This window comes from Polyergus mexicanus, unplaced genomic scaffold (assembly GCF_030449975.1).
Source record: "Polyergus mexicanus isolate NDT 795.1 unplaced genomic scaffold, iyPolMexi1.0 SCAF_24, whole genome shotgun sequence".
Classification (NCBI taxonomy): domain Eukaryota; kingdom Metazoa; phylum Arthropoda; class Insecta; order Hymenoptera; family Formicidae; genus Polyergus; species Polyergus mexicanus.
The window spans coordinates 2,424,159-2,448,394 of NW_027223344.1; the positions used below are offsets into that span (position 1 = coordinate 2,424,159).

The 24,236-nt window shown below is 37.9% G+C and overlaps 1 protein-coding gene across 1 annotated transcript; it reads right to left on the reverse strand.

Moving 5' to 3' along the window:
- Nucleotides 1-17,849: 17,849 nt before the first annotated feature.
- LOC138942856 (tropomyosin-like) lies at nucleotides 17,850-18,686 on the reverse strand. The gene has a single exon (XM_070313320.1). The coding sequence runs from the start codon at nucleotides 18,684-18,686 to the stop codon at nucleotides 17,850-17,852; it is 837 nt and encodes a 278-aa protein (XP_070169421.1).
- Nucleotides 18,687-24,236: the final 5,550 nt, after the last annotated feature.

Sequence of the window (24,236 nt, forward strand, 5' to 3'; positions counted from 1 at the left end):
CGGTGCGCATCTTTCTGTGTCCAAACGAACGGTGTCCAAATGAACAGTGTCCAATTGAGCGGTGTCCAAGTAAACGATGCGTATTTTCTTATGTGTCCAAAAGCTACTGTATCCAAAGTTACTGTGTCCAAATGCACTCTGTCCAATTGAACTGTGTGCACAATCTCGTGTCCAATTGTAACGTGTTCATTTGCACCGTGTCCAATTGTACTGTGTCCAAGTGAAGGCCACTCGTCATCTGATACTCTTGTAAGAATAAGTTTCTTTTAGGCAAAAAGCCAATTACGCGGTTGAGTGAATATTGTTACATCCCAGCTATAGCCTCGAGAATCGTACACATTAGCTCGTCTATCAGATCTCGCGTAATATCGTAAAAATTACTAATTAAATAAATAAATTAAAATAAATTCATAATGTAATTAAAAGATTTAATTAATAATTTTAGTAATGTGTATGATTCTAGAGGCTACAGCTGGGATCTAATAATATTAACTCAAAATTCAACCGCGTAATTGGCTCTTTGCCTAAAAAAAATTTATTCTAATAAGAATATCACATGAAGTGATATGACTCCTGCATATAGGACGTGGTAATGCGCGCAATTGTCAAGCAGCGTCTATCATTACGCCATTGATGCATATGAGGTGTTATCAAAATTGTAAATATATCAATCAAACATTTTATTATTAAATATTATTTAAAACTATATTGTGTGTCTATGCAAACGGCGAAACAAAGTTCGATTTATATATACCCAACCTATTTATGAAAGTTCAACGAAAACAAAAGGTAATAATCATTAGACATGACCAATCATAGAACACGATAGTACGTGCCGCGCAGTAAAAAAAGGCATGACGGCCAATCAGCTTTTTACTTTTTCAAAAGTATTTGGATGTAACGGGAAATGATTGGCTATCGCGTCATTTCTTGCCGCGTGATACTCATTACCGCATATGCAGAAGACATGTCACGTCATGTGATATCCTTGTTAGAATAAGTTTCTTTTAAGGATAAAATCAATTATGCTGATGACTTTTGAATTAATGCGGAAGCACATAACCATTAGTATAAGAAAATAGACCAATCAATTTTCTTATGCTTATGATTATGTGCATATGCAAAAGTCTGTACTCGCGGTCCTAATATTATTATATCCCGAGTATTATTTGTTTTATTAATATTCATACTTTTATTTTGATTAGAGTTAAATTTTGTCTCACGTAGTAGGGAGCGAAATCAGTCAATGCAAGACGAGGGTAAAACTAGTTAAAACGATCTGACGGTTATTCATAGTTTTTTCGCAATTTTTTCGGGTTCGGTAGTCCATTGTCGTCCATAAACGAGAACAGGCGTGTTCTTTGACCTTGTTTTTGAGTGCGTAAAAAAAGCATAAGGGATTATCAAATTATTAGTTTTGTTTTTTGTATTGGAAGTTAATCGACGTTAAGTATAAACATATAAATACAAATAAATTTTTTTTTATATATACGAGATGTCCTAGACCACCCGTATATCCCTTTTCTTTCAAAAACTAAGCATTTTAGAGAAAAACGTTTTGAACAAAAATTGTATGGTTTTGAGGGGAACATAAAATGGTGTTATTGGTTTGACCATGGATGGCATCGTTAAGGTCAAGTCAAGGACACCTTTAATTTCTTAAATGGAACCTAATTAAATGGAACTCTCTATTTTTTATTGCATATTCTTATAGCTTATGTCGAGAGCTTTCCAAAACACTATAATAAAGTATTTTTTCATTAAATACTTTTTGAGTTATTTTGTATTTTAATCTGACATATTTTAATATAAAAAATTAAATATCTTGTAAAATATTTAATCTTACCGTAATTCTTTCATGTACAGAATAATGAGACAAATCAATTAATGCAAAAAAAAGACAAATAATTGTTTAAAAAAATACTTTTATGTACAGAATAATGAGACAAATCAGTTAGCATAAAAAATAATTATTTTTAAGAAAATTATTTACAATTTATTTTTTCAAACAATTATTTGGTTTTTTTGCACTAATTGATTTGTCTTATCATTCTGTACATAAAAGTATTACGGTAAGATTATCGAAAACTAAATATTTTACAAGATATTTAATTTTTTATATCAAAATATGTCAGATTAAAATATAAAATAACTCAAAAAATACTTAATAAAAAAATACTTTATTATAGTGTTTTGGAAAGCTCACGAGGTAAGCTATAAGAATATGCAATAAAAATAGAGGTCTATTTAATTAGGTTCCATTTAAGAAATTAAAGGTGTCCATGACTTAACGATGCCATCCAAGGTCAAACCAATAACACCATCTTATGTTCCCGTCAAAACCATACAATTTTTGTTGAAACCGTTTTTCTCTAAAATGCTTAGTTTTTGAAAGAAAACGGGTGTACGGATAATCCAGGACATCCTATATATATGGATAAAGAATATAAATAAGGATGAGATAATCATAATTGAGATTACTAGTTCTAAACAATAAAAGGAAACACCTATAATTTGTATCATAAAATGACAAAAGCACTGTTCTGAAAATGAAGAAAAGAAAGAAATACACGATAACCCCAATTTTATATAAGTAACATATTAATATAGTGTAATATAAAATCGTATATTATAATAATAATAATCTGAAATTGTTATTGATATGAGCTTGTAACAAAAATAATTTCGATCATATAAAGAAATAAATATAAGAATGTGATAAATATATATGCATAATATAGAATCCTCCAATAAATATTCTTTTCATATGTTTTTAAATAAGCATTTCACAATGTAATTGAGTAGTGATACTATGCGGGTTCTAACTCAGGTCCTCTGAGAGGGGGCGTGGGGGGACCGGCGCGGGGGGTATGGCGTCACGGGGGGTATGACGTTACGCGGGAGAGGGAATGACGTCACGCGGGAGGGGGACCGCGGCGGAACGGTAAGCGCGAGGGTCGCGGAGAGGGGAAGGGGGACCGCGGCGAAACGGTTGGCGCGCAGGCCGTGGAGAGGGGGAGGGGAACCGCGGCGGAACGGTAGGCGCGGGGGCCGCGGAGAGGGAAAGGGCCGTGGCGGAACAGTAAACGTGGGGGCCGCGGCGAGGGGGAGGGGTACCGCGGCGGAACGGTAGGCGCGGTGGCCGCGGGAAAGAAGGAACGCGAAGGTACGATGCCGCGAGAAGGTATGACAGGGATAGCGCGAAGCGTCCGCAATGTGTAAGAGAGGGATAGCGTGAGGCGGTGCGAGAGAGAGAGAGAGCATACGCGAGGCGGTGCGAGAAGGATAGCGCGAGGCGATCACAGGAACGAGGGAGAAGGATAGCGTCCGCATTGGTGTTGGAAAAGGATGACGTTCGCGGGAGAAAGAGATAAAGACAGAGATAACGCGAGGCATGCATGTAGGAAAAGGAAAGAAGAAGGTGCAGAAATAATCGATACTTTAATTATAATAATAATAATAAGTTTATTTAATAATTGTGTGTACAATACAATGTGTATGTGTGTGTGTTAAAATAATAATAATAATAATAATAAAAATAATAATAATAATAATAATAAAAATAATAATAAAATAATAAAAATATATATGTAAAGAAAATGAGTTTCTTTAAGTTGAATTTTGCCGCGCAGCTCTGGGCGCGGGTAAAGTAGTGACCATGCTGTACAGTGGAGAAAAGAGGGGAAAGAAAAGGGGAGTGAGCGGAAACTGAGGCGAGAGAGGTTACCTGATAGAAAAACGATTAAGAGTTAAACAGAAAGGATTTACTATAAAAAAATAAACTTCAATTGTCGTTTCTTTGTTTTACAGGTAAGAATATGGATGTAAATAATGTAAATAGGGGTGCAAATAATAAACATAATCTTTGTTTTACAGAGCAACGCAATCTGTTCGTCATTATAGTCAATCCCTAATCTAAAAAAAAGAGATAGAATACAAATACCATTATAAAACGACAATTTTGTTTAGTATGAAAATGAAAAAATTAAAATTCGAATTTGTGGTGAAAGCAGACGCAGATGGAAAGACAAATTGGTTGGCACTAACCTCAATTACTACACCTGAGGAAAAAACTTATACTATCCCAGAACAATACCAGCCAGTGGGACAACACACAGAATTAACAAAGACTAACACTTATAAAAAAATAAAAACCACATTACAAAAAAGACACCAGACAAGAAAAGTCTGGATCAATCTAAATGAAGAACTATCAAACACTTATATAGATGAAGATGGAAATTTGCAATTTAAAGAATATTTCTTGGAAGAGACGACATCAGAGCCAAAGCCTGAAGAACAAGCTGCCACTACAGTCGGCATCACAGAAGAAATGTTGACAAAAATATTAGAACAATTCTCTAATAAAAAAACTGAAATTAATACCGGGAAAAACTTAAGAAAGTTGTCAGACAAATTTGCTTTGGAAAAATTTACAAATAAAAACTCAAGCGGAATTCAATGGATGGAACTTTTTGAAAGGGAATGCAACAGATTAGGTGTACAAAAAGATGAAGAAAAAATTGAAATCCTTAGACTATTCTTAGAAGGATCATGCTTAGACTGGTACAGCTCCATGCTCATAAAGCTCACACTGGATTTAGCGTGGGAAACCTGGAAAGAAAATTTTCATGAGACTTACGCGGATAAAGGATGGACCCCAGTAAAGTATGCAATTTCATTTAAATACATAAATGGACCACTATTGGATTACGCACTAAAAAAAGAAAGAATTTTGCTGGAAATGAATAAATCAATGGATAAAAGCACTTTAATTGATTTGATTGCGACATAATTACCAGATTTCGTGACAAATAAAATCAGTAGAGAAAAGTTAAAAGAAACTGAAAACCTTTTTAACGAACTAAGAAGTCTGGAGCACTTAGTAAGAAAGAATACTTATGAAAAAAAGAAATACACGAACCAAAACCTAAAAGAGAAAAATCAAGAAAAAACACCATGTAAGATATGTGAAAAAATTGGTAAGAAAAACCGCTATCACCCTGAACATGCGTGTTGGTTTAGAACCAAGGAAAAAGATGAAGCAGACAAGAAAAACCAAATAAGATATGTTAACAGCTCTGAAATAGAAGCCGAACTAAATGATATAGATCAAAAAAACTAGAAACCCCACCATTAATCAAGATAAAACTACTGTTGCACAATACTGTAGAAACATCCGGGGTATATGACTCTGGTTCAAATGTCTCTCTGATAAACGCTAGATTGCTAAAATTGAAAAATAAAAAAATTAGTGCACAGAATACGAATCTCCGGACGATTAATGGTGAAAAGAAGACGAAGGGGATAGTTAGAATGAACGTTCAAATTTTTAAAATGGAAGAAGAAACTGACCTATTGGTGATAGATGAAGAGAATTTTGATTACGACGTCTTAATTGGATTAGACATGATAAAAAAATTTAAATTAATCCAAGACGAAAATCTGAAAATCACACAGAAAATACCTGACCGAGAAGAGGAGAAATATAAAGACAATAATAAGGCTACTGAAAGAAGGAAAACTAAGGAAAAGGAAAAGTTAAAGAAAAAAAATAAAAGCCAAAATATAAGTGAAGGAAAATGTTGGAAAAAATACTCAATAAATTTTAACGAACATATAGGACAAAAAAATTTCAAAATACAAGTAAATCTGTTAGACTATCAGCAAAAAGAAGAAATAGATAGATTGATAGAAAAATACAAGACAGTTTTTGCAAAAGACAAATACGACATAGGTACGGTGAAAGAATATGAAGCCCATATCGACTTGTTGATCGACAAATATTGTAGCAAGAGGCCGTACAGGTGTACCATAGAAGATAAAAAAGAAATTGAGGAACAAATCGAAAAACTATTAGAGAAAAACCTTATAGAGGAATCATATAACCCGTTTGCAGCCCCAGTAACACTGGCATTTAAAAAAGAAGAAAATAGAAAGTCGAGATTATGTATAGACTTTAGGGATCTAAATAAAATTGTGGTGCCCCAAGCTCAACCTTTCCCACTAATAGAGGACTTAATGATAAAAACGAAGAATTGCAAATATTTTTCAACATTAGACATAAACTCAGCCTTCTGGTCAATCCCACTACGGATCGAAGATAGGAAAAAGACAGGTTTCGTGACACAAGAAGGACACTTCCAATGGACATGCCTACCATTCGGATTAAAAACCGCACCAGCAATATTCCAAAGGATACTAAGCAATATTTTAAGAAAATATAAACTCACCGATTTCGCAGTAAATTACATAGATGACATTTTAATATTCTCAAAATCCTTCGCTGAACATATGGATCATTTATGAAAATTACTGGAAGCAATAGTAAAAGAAGGTTTTAGATTAAAATTCACAAAATGTACATTTGCAGAAAACTCGGTGAAATATTTGGGACACATCATACAAAACAATACTGTAAGACCAGTGAAAGATAATTTGATATCAATTAGAAATTTCCCGGTTCCAAACACACAAAGAAATATCAGACAGTTTCTAGGAAAAATAAACTTTTACCACGAATACATACCAAAAAGTGCAACAATACTAGACCCACTACACAATTTATTAAGGAAAGGCATAAGCTTCAAATGGTCAGAAGAATGTCAAAAATCATTCAACGAAATTAAGGATCTGCTATGCTCTCAACCGATCTTAGCAATATTTGATGAAAATCTACCAATAAACATCTACACAGATGCATCATTACAAGGAGTGGGAGCGGTCCTAAAACAGATACAACCAGACGGAAAAGAAAAACCGGTGGCCTATTTTTCAAAAAAATTAAATGATACCCAAAAAAGAAAGAAAGCAATTTATTTGGAATGCTGGGCAATAAAAGAAGCAGTAAGATATTGGCAATACTGGCTCATGAATAAACCATTTACAGTATTTTCGGACCATAAACCACTGGAAAACATGAATATCAAATCTAGAACGGATGAAGACTTAGGAGATTTAACGTACTACCTTTCACAATATGATTTTCAAATAAAATACGCCCCAGGAAAAAGCAACCTAGAAGCAGACTGTCTAAGTAGGAACCCGGTACTGGGATCATATGAAAATATGGATGAACAATTGAAAATTGTAAACTTCATAAGACTAAAAGATATTGTAACAGATCAGGAAAAAAACGAAGACATACAACACAGGAAAGACAAACTAATACTAAAACAAGATGTTTACTACAAGAAAGTTAAGAAGAAAGAAAAAATAATCTTATCAGAAAAGTTCAGCATGGAATTTATAAAAAATATACATGAAAACCTATGTCATATAGGAATCAAACAGATGCAAAAGAAAATAGGAGCATTCTATGCAGCAAAAAATATAACAAAGAACATAAAAAGAATCTGTAAAAGTTGTACAGTGTGCAAAAGAAATAAATCAAGAGGACAAAACAAAGTTGGCTTGATGTCTCACTTAGGTCCGGCCAAAAAGCCTTTCCAAATAGTCTCTATAGACACAATTGGAGGCTTTGGAGGTTCACGGTCCACAAAGAAATATCTACACCTACTAGTAGATCACTATACAAGGTACGCGTACATTCTGACATCAAGAACACAAAACGCAAATGATTTTATAAAACTAGTAAAAAACATTATAGAAACTAATAAGATTGGTATGATCCTCGCGGACCAATACCCAGGAATTAATTCGGAAAAATTCAAAGAATTTCTGGAAGAAAAGAGTATACCAATGGTTTTTACAGCAGTGAATACCCCGTTCTCGAACGGATTAAATGAAAGATTAAATCAAACAATCGTCAATAAAATCAGATGCAAAATAAACGAAAAAGAAAGAAAAATAGCGTGGACAACCATAGCACGAGAATGCATAAGAAAATATAACGAAACGGAACACACGGTCACTGGATTTGCGCCAGCATACTTGTTAGAGGGCACAGATGTTACAATACTGCCAAACGAATTAAAACAAAAAAAAACAAAAGAGGACTGGATACGAGACAGAAAGAGGGCACTGGAAAACACTATAAAATCCCATGAATATAACAAAGAAATATACGACAAAAATCGAAAACACTTTGAATTCAATGTAGGAGACATGGTATTGGTAGAAAATGGAAACAAACTGAACAGGAAAAAGCTGGACAAATTGAAGATTGGACCATACCAAATTATAGAAAAAATATCAAACTCGATATTCAGAATCAACACCGGCTACAGAAGATCAAAACCACATCTTTTCCACATCTCGAAACTGACTCCAATCCCAAGATTAGAAGAAGAAGAAGAGGGAAAATAAAAAAAGGAAGGAATCATATATTTAAAGAAAATTTTATGGTGAAGTTTCTTCCTCGCGGGAGGGGGGGGGGAGATGTAAAGAAAATGAGTTTCTTTAAGTTGAATTTTGCCGCGCAGCTCTGGGCGCGAGTAAAGTAGAGACCATGCTGTACAGTGGAGAAAAGAAGGGAAAGAAAAGGGGAGTGAGCGGAAACTGAGGCGAGAGAGGTTACCTGATAGAAAAACGATTAAGAGTTAAACAGAAAGGATTTACTATAAAAAAATAAACTTCAATTGTCGTTTCTTTGTTTTACAGGTAAGAATATGGATGTAAATAATGTAAATAGGGGTGCAAATAATAAACATAATCTTTGTTTTACAGAGCAACGCAATCTGTTCGTCATTATAGTCAATCCCTAACCTAAAAAAGAGAGATAGAATACGAATACCATTATATATATATTATATAGGCGGCGCTCCTTCTGAAACAGAAAAATAAAAGTCAAATTAATATAAAATTTAATTTTTAATATTTAATATTTTTTAAAATAAATACTTACAATTAATTTTTGGACCTCTTGTTCGGAGGCTCGTCCCACCGTTCCTCAACGTTCTCCTCGTAGGAGTCGACCCCGAAGAGACGTCTCATCTCTACGTGGAGACCGTCGGGTCCATTATCCTCCCACACATCCTCGCGGAACTCGCGCTCATGGTGTCGCAATATCCGCGCAAACTTGCGGCGTTCTATATTCACAAATCTCGGGATTTCTATGTCTATTTTACTATCATACTGTAAAATAAAATTATAATATATTATAAATAATTAATACAACGTAAAATAAAATATGCTACTTACTCTCTGGTATACAACCAAATTTAATATGGCTCTCAGCAGCCCCATCACCAGATCTTGCGCCCACCACGACGCGTTGTAGCATCCTCGGCACAAAACAGCCTCAATCAGTGACGGCATATTAATCACTTTTAACTTAAATTTTTCTTCACACTTTTCACCACTCACTTCCAACTGACTGTCAAACACTTTGTGACAAACATACCGGGATAGACATTGTCTGGATTAAACATTTTAGAGTAGGAGATGTATCACTTACGAAGAACGCTTACTCTCAGCTTTTGATAAGAAGACAAAAGGTAGCACACGTTCCCGCGGACAATTGTCTACTGTCTTTTAAATATGAATAATATATTATTATAATATGTATACCACTATTGAACGGCTATTGATCGGCTATAAACGCCTATTGAACGACTATTGAACGTCTAACGAACGACTATTAAACGACAAAACAATTATTTATACACCATTCAAATATTTAAAGTCTATGTGCATGTACTGAAATGTAACATCTGTAGCCTGATAAGGTGGCTAACGCCGCTATCTAAGGTCACGTACTGAAATTTAATACTCGCATACTGGGATAAGAAAGAGGAAAAGGGAAGAATAAAAGAGAATAAAATATATTTTAACAACAGTTTATTCTAAATAATATTTGGGTGAATCTTTATGATGATTCGTCCACCAATTGAATATTTTAAATACATTTTGTAAAGCACAATTTTTTAAATGTTTTTCACAGTGCATAGTATTAGTAACATCTAGCTTATTTAACGAAGTGATATCTTCATAGTCCGCATCCAAGCATTCTCATTTCTCGCATCATCGTCAAGTATATCGACCAGCCATTCTCGTTTTTCGCATCCTTTAACGTACACGATAGGAGATGCTCCATCTTCCTCTTCCGTCGCGCTCATCACAGCTCTCGTAATCAAACGCCTAGCGAAGCTATATGGAACGTTTCCATCCTCCCATTGAAGTCCATGGTGATGTCCGATTAGCCATGAAGCTTGGCATCTCTCAGATTTTGGAAGCGCACGCCATGGTAGGGGACTTGCAAAAAAGTGATGAGAGAGAACAGATCCATTTCTCAATATCGGTAGTTCCTTCACGACAAAGTTTCTCCCGATAATGAATCCCTGCAGATCCACAAACGTTGGCGCGATCATGCTGATAATATTATTGCACGATTGCAAGAACGATGTACGACTGTTGCCGATCGTCAAAATCTCAATCTTTATATATTTTGACATTGGAGGGGATATTTGTTGATTTAGGTAATTTTACGAACTACGTTGGTCAATGGGCAATATTTGACAACGCGATTGTGCAAGATGAGACAATAAGTGGTAGTATTTGTCGGTATATCCTCCTTGCACTCAAACTTTAATCTCACGTCCACGGTGGAATTTTTGACAGACTCGTTTTGTCGCGAACAATCTATAACCGCAAAAGGACTGCAATGTAAAAACTTTGAAATGTTTAATAGCATATCATCATTATCACATCCGTAATAAGATTTGCGAAAACGAGAGTACATATCGAACAAGAGGGCGAATCTATTTTTATCGAAATCTAAATTCAAATCATCGTAGGGATGTAATTCCGAGTTTAGATAGAGTTTAACGTTGGTCAATTTGCAGTCGTCGAATGTAGTAATATCTTTTGACACAGCATTTCTTCTGCCAATCTGCAGTGCAAAGATCACGTATCGCGGCTTCTCCAGCTGAGAGGCGGCTTTCACGGTCCAAGAATGCTTGGTCGTATTATGCAATACAGGAAATTCGTATAGATCTCAAAAGCGAAAACTGATATTCAAGTATCGCCCGCTTTCCAACGCGCGCAGCAAGGATAGTTTATTGACCTCGCTCAATATTACATGTAGCATACGCCATTGTATCTTGAATAATTCGATATCAGCTTTAGCCGAAGCATGTCCAAATATGCAATTGTTGTCGTTGCGCGAACGTATCAGAATTAACTCCCAATAATGGTAAAATTGGTAAGATACCACCGCGCTTCGCTATATGAAGTATTCGTTTTTTCAGAGTCTTTCTATTCATCGATAATTATTTTTGGTTTCATCAATGATTTTTTTTATTTTCATTCCCATACCGAATTTTATCTTTGCTTTCATAGCCGCCCAAACAGCTGTAGCAGCTGCTCTTTCGCTAAGAGTCGATTCTCTTGCGATAATACGTGTTTGCGCTTTCGTGGCGAGTGCATTATCGGTAACGTGTCGTTGGCCGAGACCGCATCGAGAATAAGCTATGTTGTGCTCGCGATACGCGGCATCCAATCAATTGATACCTCGATCGCCTCTAGCCAATCGTGTTTCTAAATGAGATCCCGGTCCGCAAAACTGATAGCCTAGAATATGCAATTCGATAAGAAGTGCGTTTATCGCACGATTTAACAACCGCTACCTCTTATAATTTTTGCTGGCATTCGTCACAAATTTTTATCAACGGTGTTGGACCGTCGAAATGTGTTTGCTGCCACAACAAATTATAATGTCGCGTTCATCGACGATATTGTTGAACCTCTGAGTCAGCTTTTATATGTTCGGGAAGCTTGTTCCACAATTGTTCCACGTAGCTACCAAAGTCTCGCAGTAAAACAATCTTCAGGATAATCTATAACTGCTGGGTGGTAAGCTCGAGAATATCGCTGTCAACCAATAGAAGAAGAAACATTTTTGAGACTGAGCGGTTTCGATTCGGTGCGTCCCTATAAATAGGGCCTCGATGGCTCATTTTCCAAAATCTGATTTGAGATTCGCGAGAGCAAACATGCGGTTCGCGCGACAAGCGACGATAATCAAAGTGATAAATTTTGACGATAAAACACGAGGAATGTCCGAGAAAGAAATACGCATGCATGGAAACATGCTGCCGACTACTATACGCGGTATCATTTGCGGTCCTTCAAGTTGCGGTAAGACTAACGTGTTGATAAGTTTGATAGAAAGTCCACACGGTGTACATTTCGAGAATGTGTATGTATATTCGAAATCGCTTCAACAACCGAAATATCGATACTTGGAAAATTTGCTATTATCGATCGATGAAATTGGTTATTTTACATTCTCTAATAATAGTGACGTTATTCCACCGAGCAAGGCGCTTCCGAATTCCATTTTTATCTTTGACGACGTGGCGTGCGATAAGCAAGATACGATAAGAGAGTACTTTGCAATGGGTCGACACTCGAGCGTCGACTGTTTCTATCTTTGTCAAACGTATGCCAAGATACCCAAGCATCTTATACGGGACAATGCAAATTTACTGATTTTATTTAAACAAGATGGTACAAACTTGAAACATGTATACAACGATCATGTAAATACTGACATGTCTTATGGCGATTTTCGCGCATTCTGTCAGAAATGCTAGCAACACAAGTATGGATTTGTAATGATTGATAAAGACAGTTTACAGACTAATGGACGATATCGAAAAGGATTTAACGATTTTGCAATACCGTAAAGTGGTTAGTCACTATCGATACATCGATCGAGCAACGACGACGATTGACAGTGACGATCGTGAGAAGATTGCGAGAGGGATTGTAAAAACGAGCGAATCAAACCGTAAAAAATATCGTTCTTTAAAAACCGGTCAAATGGAGGAAGACGTCGCATTGGAGAGGCACTTTAAACCAATTATCGAACTTCTAAAACAACTTGTCGAAAATACAATCAATGTGGAATGTAATGAAGCGAAAATCAAACCATCGAGTATGCTCGAAGACAAGCATCTGAAAAAAGAGTCTGGAACAAAGCGAACAAGGTCAAATATATCATTGAACGATTCGCTAATAACTTCTACTCCAAATCAATCGAAACGTAAGCGAATGAAACAATTATTGAATGTGGTTACTTCTACTCCGATAAAAGATGTACAATCGAGTCAAATATTGCACGAAAGATCGTCTCCGTATGTGGAAGAAGTTTTCGAAACCACACCTGAAACGCTTGTGACATCGGTTCAACATCTGCTACAAACGTCCGAGGGTCAAAATACATTGCGCACACATCTGGGTCCACTGGCGCAAAAATATGTTGGAGCTATTTTGAGTCAAGATAAAAATAACAGTATGGATTATGTTTACGGTGTTAAATTTTGCAACAAAGGAATGATGTTGGTTAGTGATAAAATTTTTGATTTGGATAAAGATGACAATATAATTATCGATGGAATAAGATACGTGGGAACACCAGGTCTCTACGAGTTAATTTTCAAGAGAATACCCGACGGTGACGTATACAATGACGATGATAAAATTAAATACAAAAATATATTACTGGCGACAAATGCGCATAGACGTGGCAATGATATGCGTAATCCAGTGTTAAGTAACAAGGGATACAAGTATAAAAATATAATAGCGCCATTAATCTCTATTAAAAAAGCTGGAAGAGGTATAAACATACCACGCGCTATGATGTTAAACGATAATGAGATCGATTACGTGCATTGGAATGATCTCAACAACTTGATAGATCGCTTACGATTGCTGGAAGCTTCGCATCAAGCCGGCAACAATGCCCACGACAATGAAATATTATCAATTATCGAGGAACTTTACGAAGCTGGCCTTATTATAAATTAATCTATGCGTCGGCGAAACGAGTCAGTCTGTCATTATTGTTTGTATCGAAATGTCGATTAATAAATTTGGATTATCATTGGGAACACCCAACAACTCATACTATCAATGGAATGGATTATTAAGAAATTACGTGCGCGATAACGCTCTGTGTCAGACAGCTTCCGACTTTGACGCAAGGTCGCGCAAGATACGACGCATAGCGCAACCGGAAGATGATACCGATGCCGCAAACAAACAGTACGTGGAATTACGCGTCAAGTGTATTTGGAGGACAGACAGGAAGAACTTGAGAAACAAATAATCACGCTCGAGACGAATGTGCAAACGCTGCAAATAATGATGGATGAGATGCAGAAAATGCTTCGGTATGCAACTCACGCGCAGACTACATCTAATTCAGCGCAGGAGAAGAAGGATATATAAAGAATATATGTGGAGGAATTATCTAATTATTACAAATTATGCCTCGATCAAATATGTCACAAAAGACCTCTGAAAAACAGCTGCTCGTGGAAGAATTGCATGCTCCAGCGAGAAAAAATTTCCCACGTAGACGTGTCATAGTACGCGGATACGACGATCTGTGGCAGGCGGACGTGGTCGAGATGCGTCCATATGCACGATTCAACAAAGGCTACAATTACATACAGTTATCGATGTGTTGAGCAAGTATGCGTGGGCTGTACCGCTCAAAAGTAAGAATGGAAATGAGACGGCTGATGCGAGTGGCCTTCACTTGGACACAGTACAATTGGACACGGTGCAAATGGACACGTTACAAATGGACACGAGATTGTGCACACGGTTCAATTGGACACAGTGCATTTGGACACAGTAATTTTGGATACAGTAGCTTTTGGACACAAGAAAATACGCATCGTTTACTTGGACACCGCTCAATTGGACACTGTTCATTTGGACACCGTTCGTTTGGACACAGAAAGATGCGCACCGTTCATTTGGACACCGTTCGTTTGGACACCAAAATTTGATTTAAATTATACGACGTAATCCACAACAAATTTTTGTTTTAAATAAGAAATAGGTTTGGGTTAGGTTATATCTTTCGGAAGTGGAGCCCCCCCGCAGGGGGGGCGGAACCCACTGTATCCATGCATGACATCCAAATATGCGAAAGGCTAAACAAAGTGCTAAAAGCAATGTAAAATTAATGACATCAGTATCAGAGATATATAAGTATGAATATATTTTATTTTGACAGATATTATAACCTTCAAATGTATCTCCTTTTCACGATTTCATATTTTACATAGATTTACCAGTATAAAGTGTTATAAGAATACTGATTATATTTTCCCAAAATGATTTTTATTTCTCTCCATCTGTTACATATTCAAACAAACAGTGCGCATCTTTCTGTGTCCAAACGAACGGTGTCCAAATGAACAGTGTCCAATTGAGCGGTGTCCAAGTAAACGATGCGTATTTTCTTATGTGTCCAAAAGCTACTGTATCCAAAATTACTGTGTCCAAATGCACTGTGTCCAATTGAACCGTGTGCACAATCTCGTGTCCATTTGTAACGTGTCCATTTGCACCGTGTCCAATTGTACTGTGTCCAAGTGAAGGCCACTCGATGTATACAGTGTCGGAGTTGAAGATCGCGCTCAGTCCGCACGATGACAAGCGATACGCGATATCGGGAACTACGGATACGTTACCGTGGGGACATTATAAAATACCGCTGTAAGGAGCGAAAAAACGTATATCAAGAAAATACTATACGTTTCTTAAAACATTTAAACTTTAGTAGTTTATTGTTAGTATTAGTATAAACACATTTTATAAATAATATATTACCATCGTATTTTCGATATAATATTTCGCGGTCGCGCCGAAAATAATAGTTCGAGAAGAACTTCTAACTAAAATACATGTTTTTAACTCAAAAGAAAAAATTATACCGAGGAGACGCGTTTCCAAATTTCATATCAAAGTATACAAGTTTTACATCACAGGCTTGTGTTCTTTGATTTGGAATTTCAATACTCGAAACATTCGTGAACGTTTTACGTTGATTAACATTCTACGAATTATCGTGAAGAGACGCGTTTCTAAATTTCATATCAAAGTATATAAATTTTACATCACAGGTTTGTATTCTTTGATTTGGAATTTCGAGACTCGAAACATCGGTGGACGTTCTACGAATCGTTTCGAAGAACACGCGTTTTGCGCGAATAATATAATTTAAATATAATTTATTGTAATAGATTTTAATAAAAATGAAAATATTCGATCGGTCTTATTTATAATAATAGATTTTAATAATAGATTTTAATAAAAATGGATCGGTCTTATTTATAATAAATTTTAATAAAAAATCGTGGAAATGTTCGATCAGTCTTATATGTAATAGATTTTGTTAAAATCTATTATAAATAGGACTGATCGGACATTTTCACGATCTTTCTATTATGTTCTCGAAAGTGTTTTATATAGAATAATGTGAAAAAAATGTTAATGCGAGTTTTGATGTTATCATAGTGACGTAATAGAGAATATATACAGAGCGCGAGAAAGAGTACGTATAAAGTTTGAAAGAGAGAACGCAGGATACGGCGGCCGCATAGCGGCGCAAGAGAGAACTCGTATAGAACGCGAGAAAAGATTCGTATATAACGCCAAAAAGACAAACTCGCGCGTGTTTTTGCGATGTAAAAATCATGGAAACCACCATTCTGTTTAAGTCTCGGCTAATCTGGACTCGATTTGGCAAATTCTCGCGTTCTCTCTCATTAGCATAGAGCATATATCATGCTACATGCAAGCGAGAGAGAACGCAACGAAGCTTACCATAAATCGAGGCGAGATTAGCCGCGAATTAGACAGAGCGATGATTTCCATGACACTATTATATTTTTGAAAGTGTTATATATAGAGCAACGCGAGAAAAAGGTTACCGCGAGATACGACGTTCGCTTAACAATGCGATGAAGAATGTATATAAAATGTAAGAAAGAGTCCGTATAAAGCGCGAAAGAGAGAACGCAGGATGTGGCGGCCGCGTAGCGGCGCGAGAAAAAATTTATGTGGAGCGCGAGAGAGAACTCGTACAAAATTACAAGCTATTTATAAAAAAAGTGTTATATTTAATATATAGTTATATTTAATATATGTATAGTTATATTTAATATATGTATAGTTATAATATTTAATATATGTAGTTTTATTTAATAAAAATACATTTTTATCATAATACAGCTGTTTTATTTATCCAAGAATTGTGCGATTCGTCCATTCCTAACCATTTCACGTAAACCTCGTCGCCCTTTCGACGCAGCACCTTTTCTACGAGATACACGTCGGGATCGCCGACGCGCAGCAACTCGTGCTCGTAGAATCCTCCAGCGATGGGCTCGCCGCGCGAATCCTTTAACAGATACGTTACGCGATTAGTCCGTTGTATCTTAGTTATTCGAAAAATCTCTGTAGTCCAGTTGGGTGTGAAGCCTTTCTCGAAGATCGTCTTAAATTTACTGACGCGTACCGGATCGGCTACTTTGAATTTCGCCGGAGCCGCGATCTTTATATTGCTGTATACAGTATTTAAAAGTTTATCGGCGATCGCTGGAGTCACGTCGACAGGTCTCATACTTATAGTGCGATGTTTTCGCGCGTTATATTCCTCGACGAGTCGTGGTAATTCGTCGATCCACTTGTACGTTCCGTTTAGCGTGAAGTATTTCCACATAGAGTTTTTGAGCGTACGAATCGTTCGACTATCGACGCTTTCATCACCGAGTATGTCGAATAATGATTCACTCCGCGCTTCTTCGCAAAATTTCGCACATCGACATTGTAAAATTCTTTTCCTTTATCGGTCTGCAGATTTTTCGGACATCGCTTAGAGTCTCGCATTATTTTAGATAACGCTCGAGTAACCTCGTTCGCGCTTCTGCTCTTAAGCGGTACAGCCCATGCGTATTTGCTCAATGCGTCGATAACGGTGAGTATGTAGTTGTGGCCTTTGTTGAGTCTCGCGTAAGGACGCATCTCGACCACATCCGCTTGCCATAGATCGTCGTACCCGCGCACCGCAACGCGACGACGCGGAAAGTTTCTTCTCGCGGGCGCGTGCAATTCCTCGACTAGTTTTCGTTTTTCGACGCTCATAATTCTCTTCTCTTTCTCTCGAAAATAACGTTGGATTGAATCTCTCTTTCCAGCGGCTCGCCGCTCCCGCTAATCTTTCTTTCGAGCGGCTCGCCGCTTCCGCTAATCTTTGCCAGTTCCCTCACTCTTCCCGATAGCTCGTCCGCGTCTCTCTTCAATCGCGACGTTGAATTTTCCAATTCTCGTATCTTCGTCTCGGATTTCACCGCGGAATTCGCCGCGATGCGCGATTTTTGATTTAGTTCCTGTATTGCTTTACCTTGATTGAACATTATTTTACGATCGCTCGCGTTTCTCGTCGAGGACTCCGCCGCGTTGAGCGATATAGTATTTTTCGCGACCTCGATTCGATCGCTTGAATCTTTGATTCGTTTATCCAAAACATCGATCCGTTTATCTAGAGCGTTAGCGCTCGTTTCTATTCTCGAAATGGAATTTTCCACAGCGTCTATTCGTTTACTCAGAACGTCATCGCGCGTTTTTATCTCGGAAACAAAACTCTCCGCGACGTCTATTCGTTTACCCAAAGCGCTATCTAGCTGAGCGAGTCTCGTGAACAGTAGAATGACGCCCTGCCCCGCCTCGTCCGCGTCTTTTCTCAATTGCGATGTGATTCTCTCGACGTAGCTTTTGCTTGTCGCATCGGCGTCCTCCTCAGGTTGAGCTAAGCGTTTTATCTTGCGCTCTCTCGCGTCGTACTCGATGGAAGAGCTTAGACACAGCGCGTTATCGCGCACGTAATTTCGCAGAGACTTGATAGCCGGACGTAGTCTTCCGGTTCTCGCGTCGTAGCCTCGGTTTCTTAGAGGTGAGCCGAATTTGCTCACGGACATCGCGAATGCCGCGTACGACTGCGACGGTCATCCACGCGACGGTTCGATTTATACGATCGCTCCTGTCTCGCGAAGCTCCTCGATTATCGATAGAATCTCGTTTTCGTGAGCGTTGTTGCCGGCTCGACGCGAAGCATCTAACAATCGCAGACGATCCACTAATTCGTTCGGATCGTCCCAATGGACGTAACTGATTTTAATGTTCGTGACACGCATAGTCGACGGTACGCGACCCGCGCCTGTTTTTTTCGCGCCGCTGCCGTGAATAAGCGGAGCGATAATGAATTTGTATTTGTATCCTTTATTTCCTAAGACAGATTTTTTAGCATCATGATCGCGTCTATGAGCGTTCGTTGTTAACAATATACTTCTGTATGTTAATTTATCCTTTTCTGTATTGTTGTGCCTCTAGCCGCTAAGGAAGAGGTCTTTTGGGATTTGTACGCCCAAAGGATTAGGATCCACGCTCGAAATAAGACACTCCCGGACGTTAGGTATAATTTAGTATATTTTGCAAGATTTAATACACTTTCACTTATTCGCGATTATAATAGTCGGGCGCGATACGTACGGTACTTCGATAATATTGAGCGAGCGAGTAGTCTGCGAGTCGTCTCTCGCGAGTCGTCTCTTTTTCTTCCGCTCGCGAGGTGCATCTCGCGCTTATTATATCTCTTAATTAATTAGGTCGTTGATTGGGGAGGAGTGTGGTGTCCCTGACCGGAGCATGTCTCGTGCTCCGCTTGTCAGTCTGTCTCGTCAGCTGCTTACTCAGCTTCCGAGAACTTGACCGTGACTTCCTTCTCTTTAGTCACGTATCTTACTTTTATTTTATTAATATCCTTTTATTACTTTGCTCTTTCTTAATTATCTTTCCTTGATCTCTTTTCTAATTTTAATGCTTTGCTTTACTCAGCTCTTTCTTACACTTTTCTGTTTAACTTTATTGTTTTATTCTTTAATATATTAAGAAATTGGTCGGGTTACGACATCCCTCCCCCTTTGGAAAAAGAAAATTAACTATACGTGAATTTTCGTCTACATATTTTTTCGGTATACATTTTTCGCATTTTACAATTGTTTCTTATATTTACTTTATTTTAATATAACATTGCAGTGTTAGTTATCGCGGTGTCGGTTTCTATCTCAGCTGTTCTATTCGATCCGCTTGCGGTGCCGTAGATGTGCTCTTGAATTATTTTCGGTTTGCACATCGGATTTATGTTAGTTTCTGATAATTTTTTCTTTTCCGTCTTACATTTTTTCTTAGCGTATATAATTGCTATTATGGTAATTATTATTATTATTGTTATTCCTGTGCAACTTGAAGCTACGGGATATATAATGTGTCCGTTAGTAGGGAAATAATTGTTATTTAAGTCTTCGTTTGTGTCGTCAAGTCTTTCGCTTAGGTCCCTTAATTCTGTCGGGTTTCTAATGACTTTTCGCAATTTTATCGGTCTAATTTTGTCAAATATTTTTTCGTTTCGTTCGTTGTGTGTTATCGTAAGATTGTAGTCTGGTAGCTTTGTCTGATCGTTATTATCGCGGGCTTTTTTGTCCGTATTATGACGTCTTGTGTTGTTAGTTTACATTTTTCTTTTAATGTGATTTGTCCGCTTCCTTTTATTTCTATTTTTCGCGTTGCGTCGTTTTTGCACGTTATTTCGATCGGTTGGTTTGCTCGTGTAGAGTATAACCATGAGTTCGCATTACTCAGCGCTATCCATATTGTTGTATTCGTGTGTATGTGTCGAATATTACAATTGTTTGTGTATGTTTCTAATTGTACATATGCTTGTACTTCGCATAGCGCTCCTTCGTCTAAATGATGTACGGGATAATTCTGTTCGCAAACGTATTGGTCATCGTTTCGCACGCATTTATTTAGATCGTTTTCGTCAGGCGTAAAATATGTTCGGCTATCTACGTCTATCGCTATTAGTGGTTGATTTACCTCTATAAATATAAATGTATTGTTATATTTGTGCGTAGGTAGTGGGATTGCCTTTATTATTTCATACTCGGGGTATGTGATTAGCGGAATCTTTATAATCGTAAATATATTTGTATTATCGTAATAGGCGCTAATTGTTAAGAACTTTTCGATAGTTCTCCAATTTTCTGCGGATATTTGAAATGGGAAGTGTGTTCCCTGCGGTATTTGTGATGCTGTTTCCTTGAGGTTCTCTAGGATGCTTTCTATGGGTAGTAATCTTATGTCGATTACTCCTCCTTTCGCGTTGGTTAGATGCGCGATAATGTCCGTGAGATCGTTTGTTAGGTCTTTTATTATGGCATTTAATATTATAAAGTGTTCGTCGAGATCTTCTCGTTGTCCATATCCGACTTCTGCTTGTATCCAGGCTTGTCGCATCTTCTCTGTTATATTTAGAAATTGTTCTTCATTTCCTTGCAGAATTTTCTCAACATTATCCACATGTGCAATTGTTGCGTTTAATATTTTAATCTGATTTTTCATCGCGTGTTGCAGCGTTTGCTGATTTCTTTGCATGAGATTTAATTGCTCTTTTATAATTTTTTCGTCGTCTGCGTCCATTGTGCCGAAGAGTGTTTTGGCTATCGTTCCTAGACCGTCGATTAACCCTCGTTTTGTCTTCTTAGGTGCTTGATACGCGATTTTCAGACGTTTCAGCAGTTTTTCTGCTTGTTCTCTGTCCTTTTCTGCTATCTGTAGCAGGTTGTGACAGGTTTCTTTCATTTTTATTTGCAATGGTTTATCGTAGCATAGAGCTCTCGTCTGTGCCATATAGTTTTTTAATTGTTCATGTCGATGGTCCATTGCGGCGATGTCTAGTTTTATCACCATTTTCCATGTGGATTCGATTTGGCTTATCTTGCCCATTTTTTCGAAGTAGATACCCGGCTCATATTTAAATTCTTTTATTTCTCCTTGGGTATCGGGTTTGGTTTCCTTGCAGGTGCTCCATGTAATCAGACTCCTGTAATAGAAACTCTGTATTATATTATAATATTTCTTAGAATCATGCGGTACACTTCCTTTTTTCTCTGGATGCATATGCAGCTACTTTTGCTTTTGTCTAGCCCTCTCCATGCTATTTATTCATTCTTTTATTCAGTCTGTCTTTCGACGTCGTCTTGTCTTGAGCGTTTCCGTTTTATTTTCTCTCGCGCTGTTTTATTATGTTTTCATGGCTCCGAATTCGAGTGAGCTTCGTTTTGCTGTGAGGCAGGATTCGGTGCACGATAACGAACGTCGCGCGTGGCAGGATCCGGAGGAGCACGACCATTTTGCTCGCTCCTTTCGCGATCAACTCTCGGCGCCCGCGCTTGTTCGCGAGGTCGACTTGCTGGGTCTTCCAGATTTGGTGGTCGATCGTGACGTTGCGTTTGTGCCGGAAGTGCCTGTGGACGCGCCGCCGCCCCATATCAATCGAGGTCGCGGACTCGCGTTCCGTCTGGATCCGGCGCCTCGATTTGTAGGTCGCGTTCGTTTCCTTAACCTTGAGTCTCGTCCTGCGGGTCGTGGTCAGGCCCTCCTTCAGGCTATGCGGGAGTGGAATTTGGGTCGCGGTGCTGGACGTGGTCGTGGAGGACATTAAGGTAGGAACTTCTTTAATTTTTTTTTTTTTGTTTCCCTTATCATCTACTCTATTTTTATTTTATTCATGCGTTTTTCTTTTTCTTATCCTATTTTCCTTAATTTTCGATGAACGGTTTCAGTCGGTTTATGTGGACGCGTATGGTTTTCCTTCCCCTTTTTATCGTGTAGTTCACTTCCGAATTCTTTTCGATTATTGTGTAGGGTCCGGTCCATAGGGAGTCCAATTTCTTTGATCGTCCTCGGCGAACTGTTTCGTCGTACAAGAGGACTTTTTCTCCTACCTTAAGTTTAATTTCTTTTGTCTTTTTATCATAGTTTTCTTTGGTTTTTATTTTTTCATTTCTTAGATGCTCTTTTGCGACTTGCTGTGTGGCGCGTAATTTTTCTTTTAATTCTTGCGCGTAATCATCGTATGTATACGTAGGCTTAGGCGGTTGTGACAATGTCGTCGGTAATGTTGCCCGGTGCCCGTAAATTAATTCGAAAGGTGTGAACCCTGTCGCCGTGTGCGGTGTTGTATTATACGTAAACATCGCGTAGGGAATCCATTCGTCCCAATCCGTTTGATCGGCATTTATATAATGTCGGAGGTATTCGGCTAGCGTTCGGTGAGATCGTTCTAGCGCTCCGTTGCTTTCCGGATGATACGCGGTTGTTTGAATCTTTTCGATTTTTAACAATTTACATGTGTTTTTAAATATTTCGCTTAAAAAATTTGTTCCTTGATCCGTTAATATTTTTTCTGGGATACCGTGTTCAAAGATTATTTTTGTCGCGAATTCTTTTGCGATTGTCGCGGCTTCCTGGTTCGGTATCGGGATTGCTGTACTAAATTTTGTTAGGTTATCTTGGAACGTTAAAATATATTTATTTTCATTATTAGTAATCGTTAGTGGACCTACGATATCTAAAGCACATTTTTCAAAAGGTTTGTCGGCAGTGTCCGTTATTATTAGCGGTGCCTTAAATTTTCGCGATAATTTGTTTTTTTGACAAAATTCGCATTTTGTTATATAGTCTTCGACATCTTTTGTCAATCCTCGCCAGTTGTGCATTAGGCGAATTCGATTAATCGTGCGTTCTTTTCCTTGATGCCCTCCTACAGGTGCATCGTGATATTCGTATAGAATGCGTCGCTTCTCGTCTTCCGTGTATTCTCGCGTTATCTTCGTGTCGGGGCTCTCATCCTCCTCGACGCTGTTGATATCCGCCACGTGTCGACTTAGTGCGTCAGCGTTTCTGTTCGCTATCCCGGCCTTGTGTATGATCTCGTAATCATATTCTTCTAATTTTAGCCTCCATCTAATTAATCGAGATCCAGGGTCGGTTACATTAAATAACCATACGAGCGATTTATGGTCTGTGACTATCGTAAATTTTGTCCCGTATAAGTACGGTCGAAAATGTTTAACGGCCCATACTATTGCTAATAGTTCCTTTTCGGTCGTATTGTAGTTTTGTTCGGCTTTTGCTAGTATTCGACTGGCATAGGCTATTGGTTGGTCCTGGCCTATTTTTCCTTGCGATAATATCGCTCCGATTGCGTAGTCTGATGCATCGGTTGTTACTATGAATTCCTTTTCAAAATCTGGATATTTTAATAAGGGTGCCGTCATTAATTTTTCTTTAAGCATTTCGAATGCTTGTTGTTGTTCCTGAGTCCACTCGAATTTATTTTCCTTTTTCGTTAGCTTCGTTAGTGGTTTCGCAATCTTTGAGAAATTTTCAATAAATTTTCTATAATATCCGGCTAATCCTATAAAGGCTTGGATATCTTTTACTTTTCTAGGCGTCGGGAAATTTCTCACAGCTTCCAGTTTAGATGGATCCGGCGATATTCCGTTTTCCGTAATTATATGACCTAGATATGTCACTTCTTTTCGTAGGAATTCGCATTTGTCAGGCTGTAGTTTAAGCTTATTTTCTCGCAATCTTCGTAGGACTTCGATGAGTCTCTTGTTATG

What these genes read in the sequence shown, in the direction of transcription:
- LOC138942856 (XM_070313320.1), bottom strand. Translation starts at nt 18,686, where the DNA reads ATGTCCGTGAGCAAATTCGGCTCACCTCTAAGAAACCGAGGCTACGAC.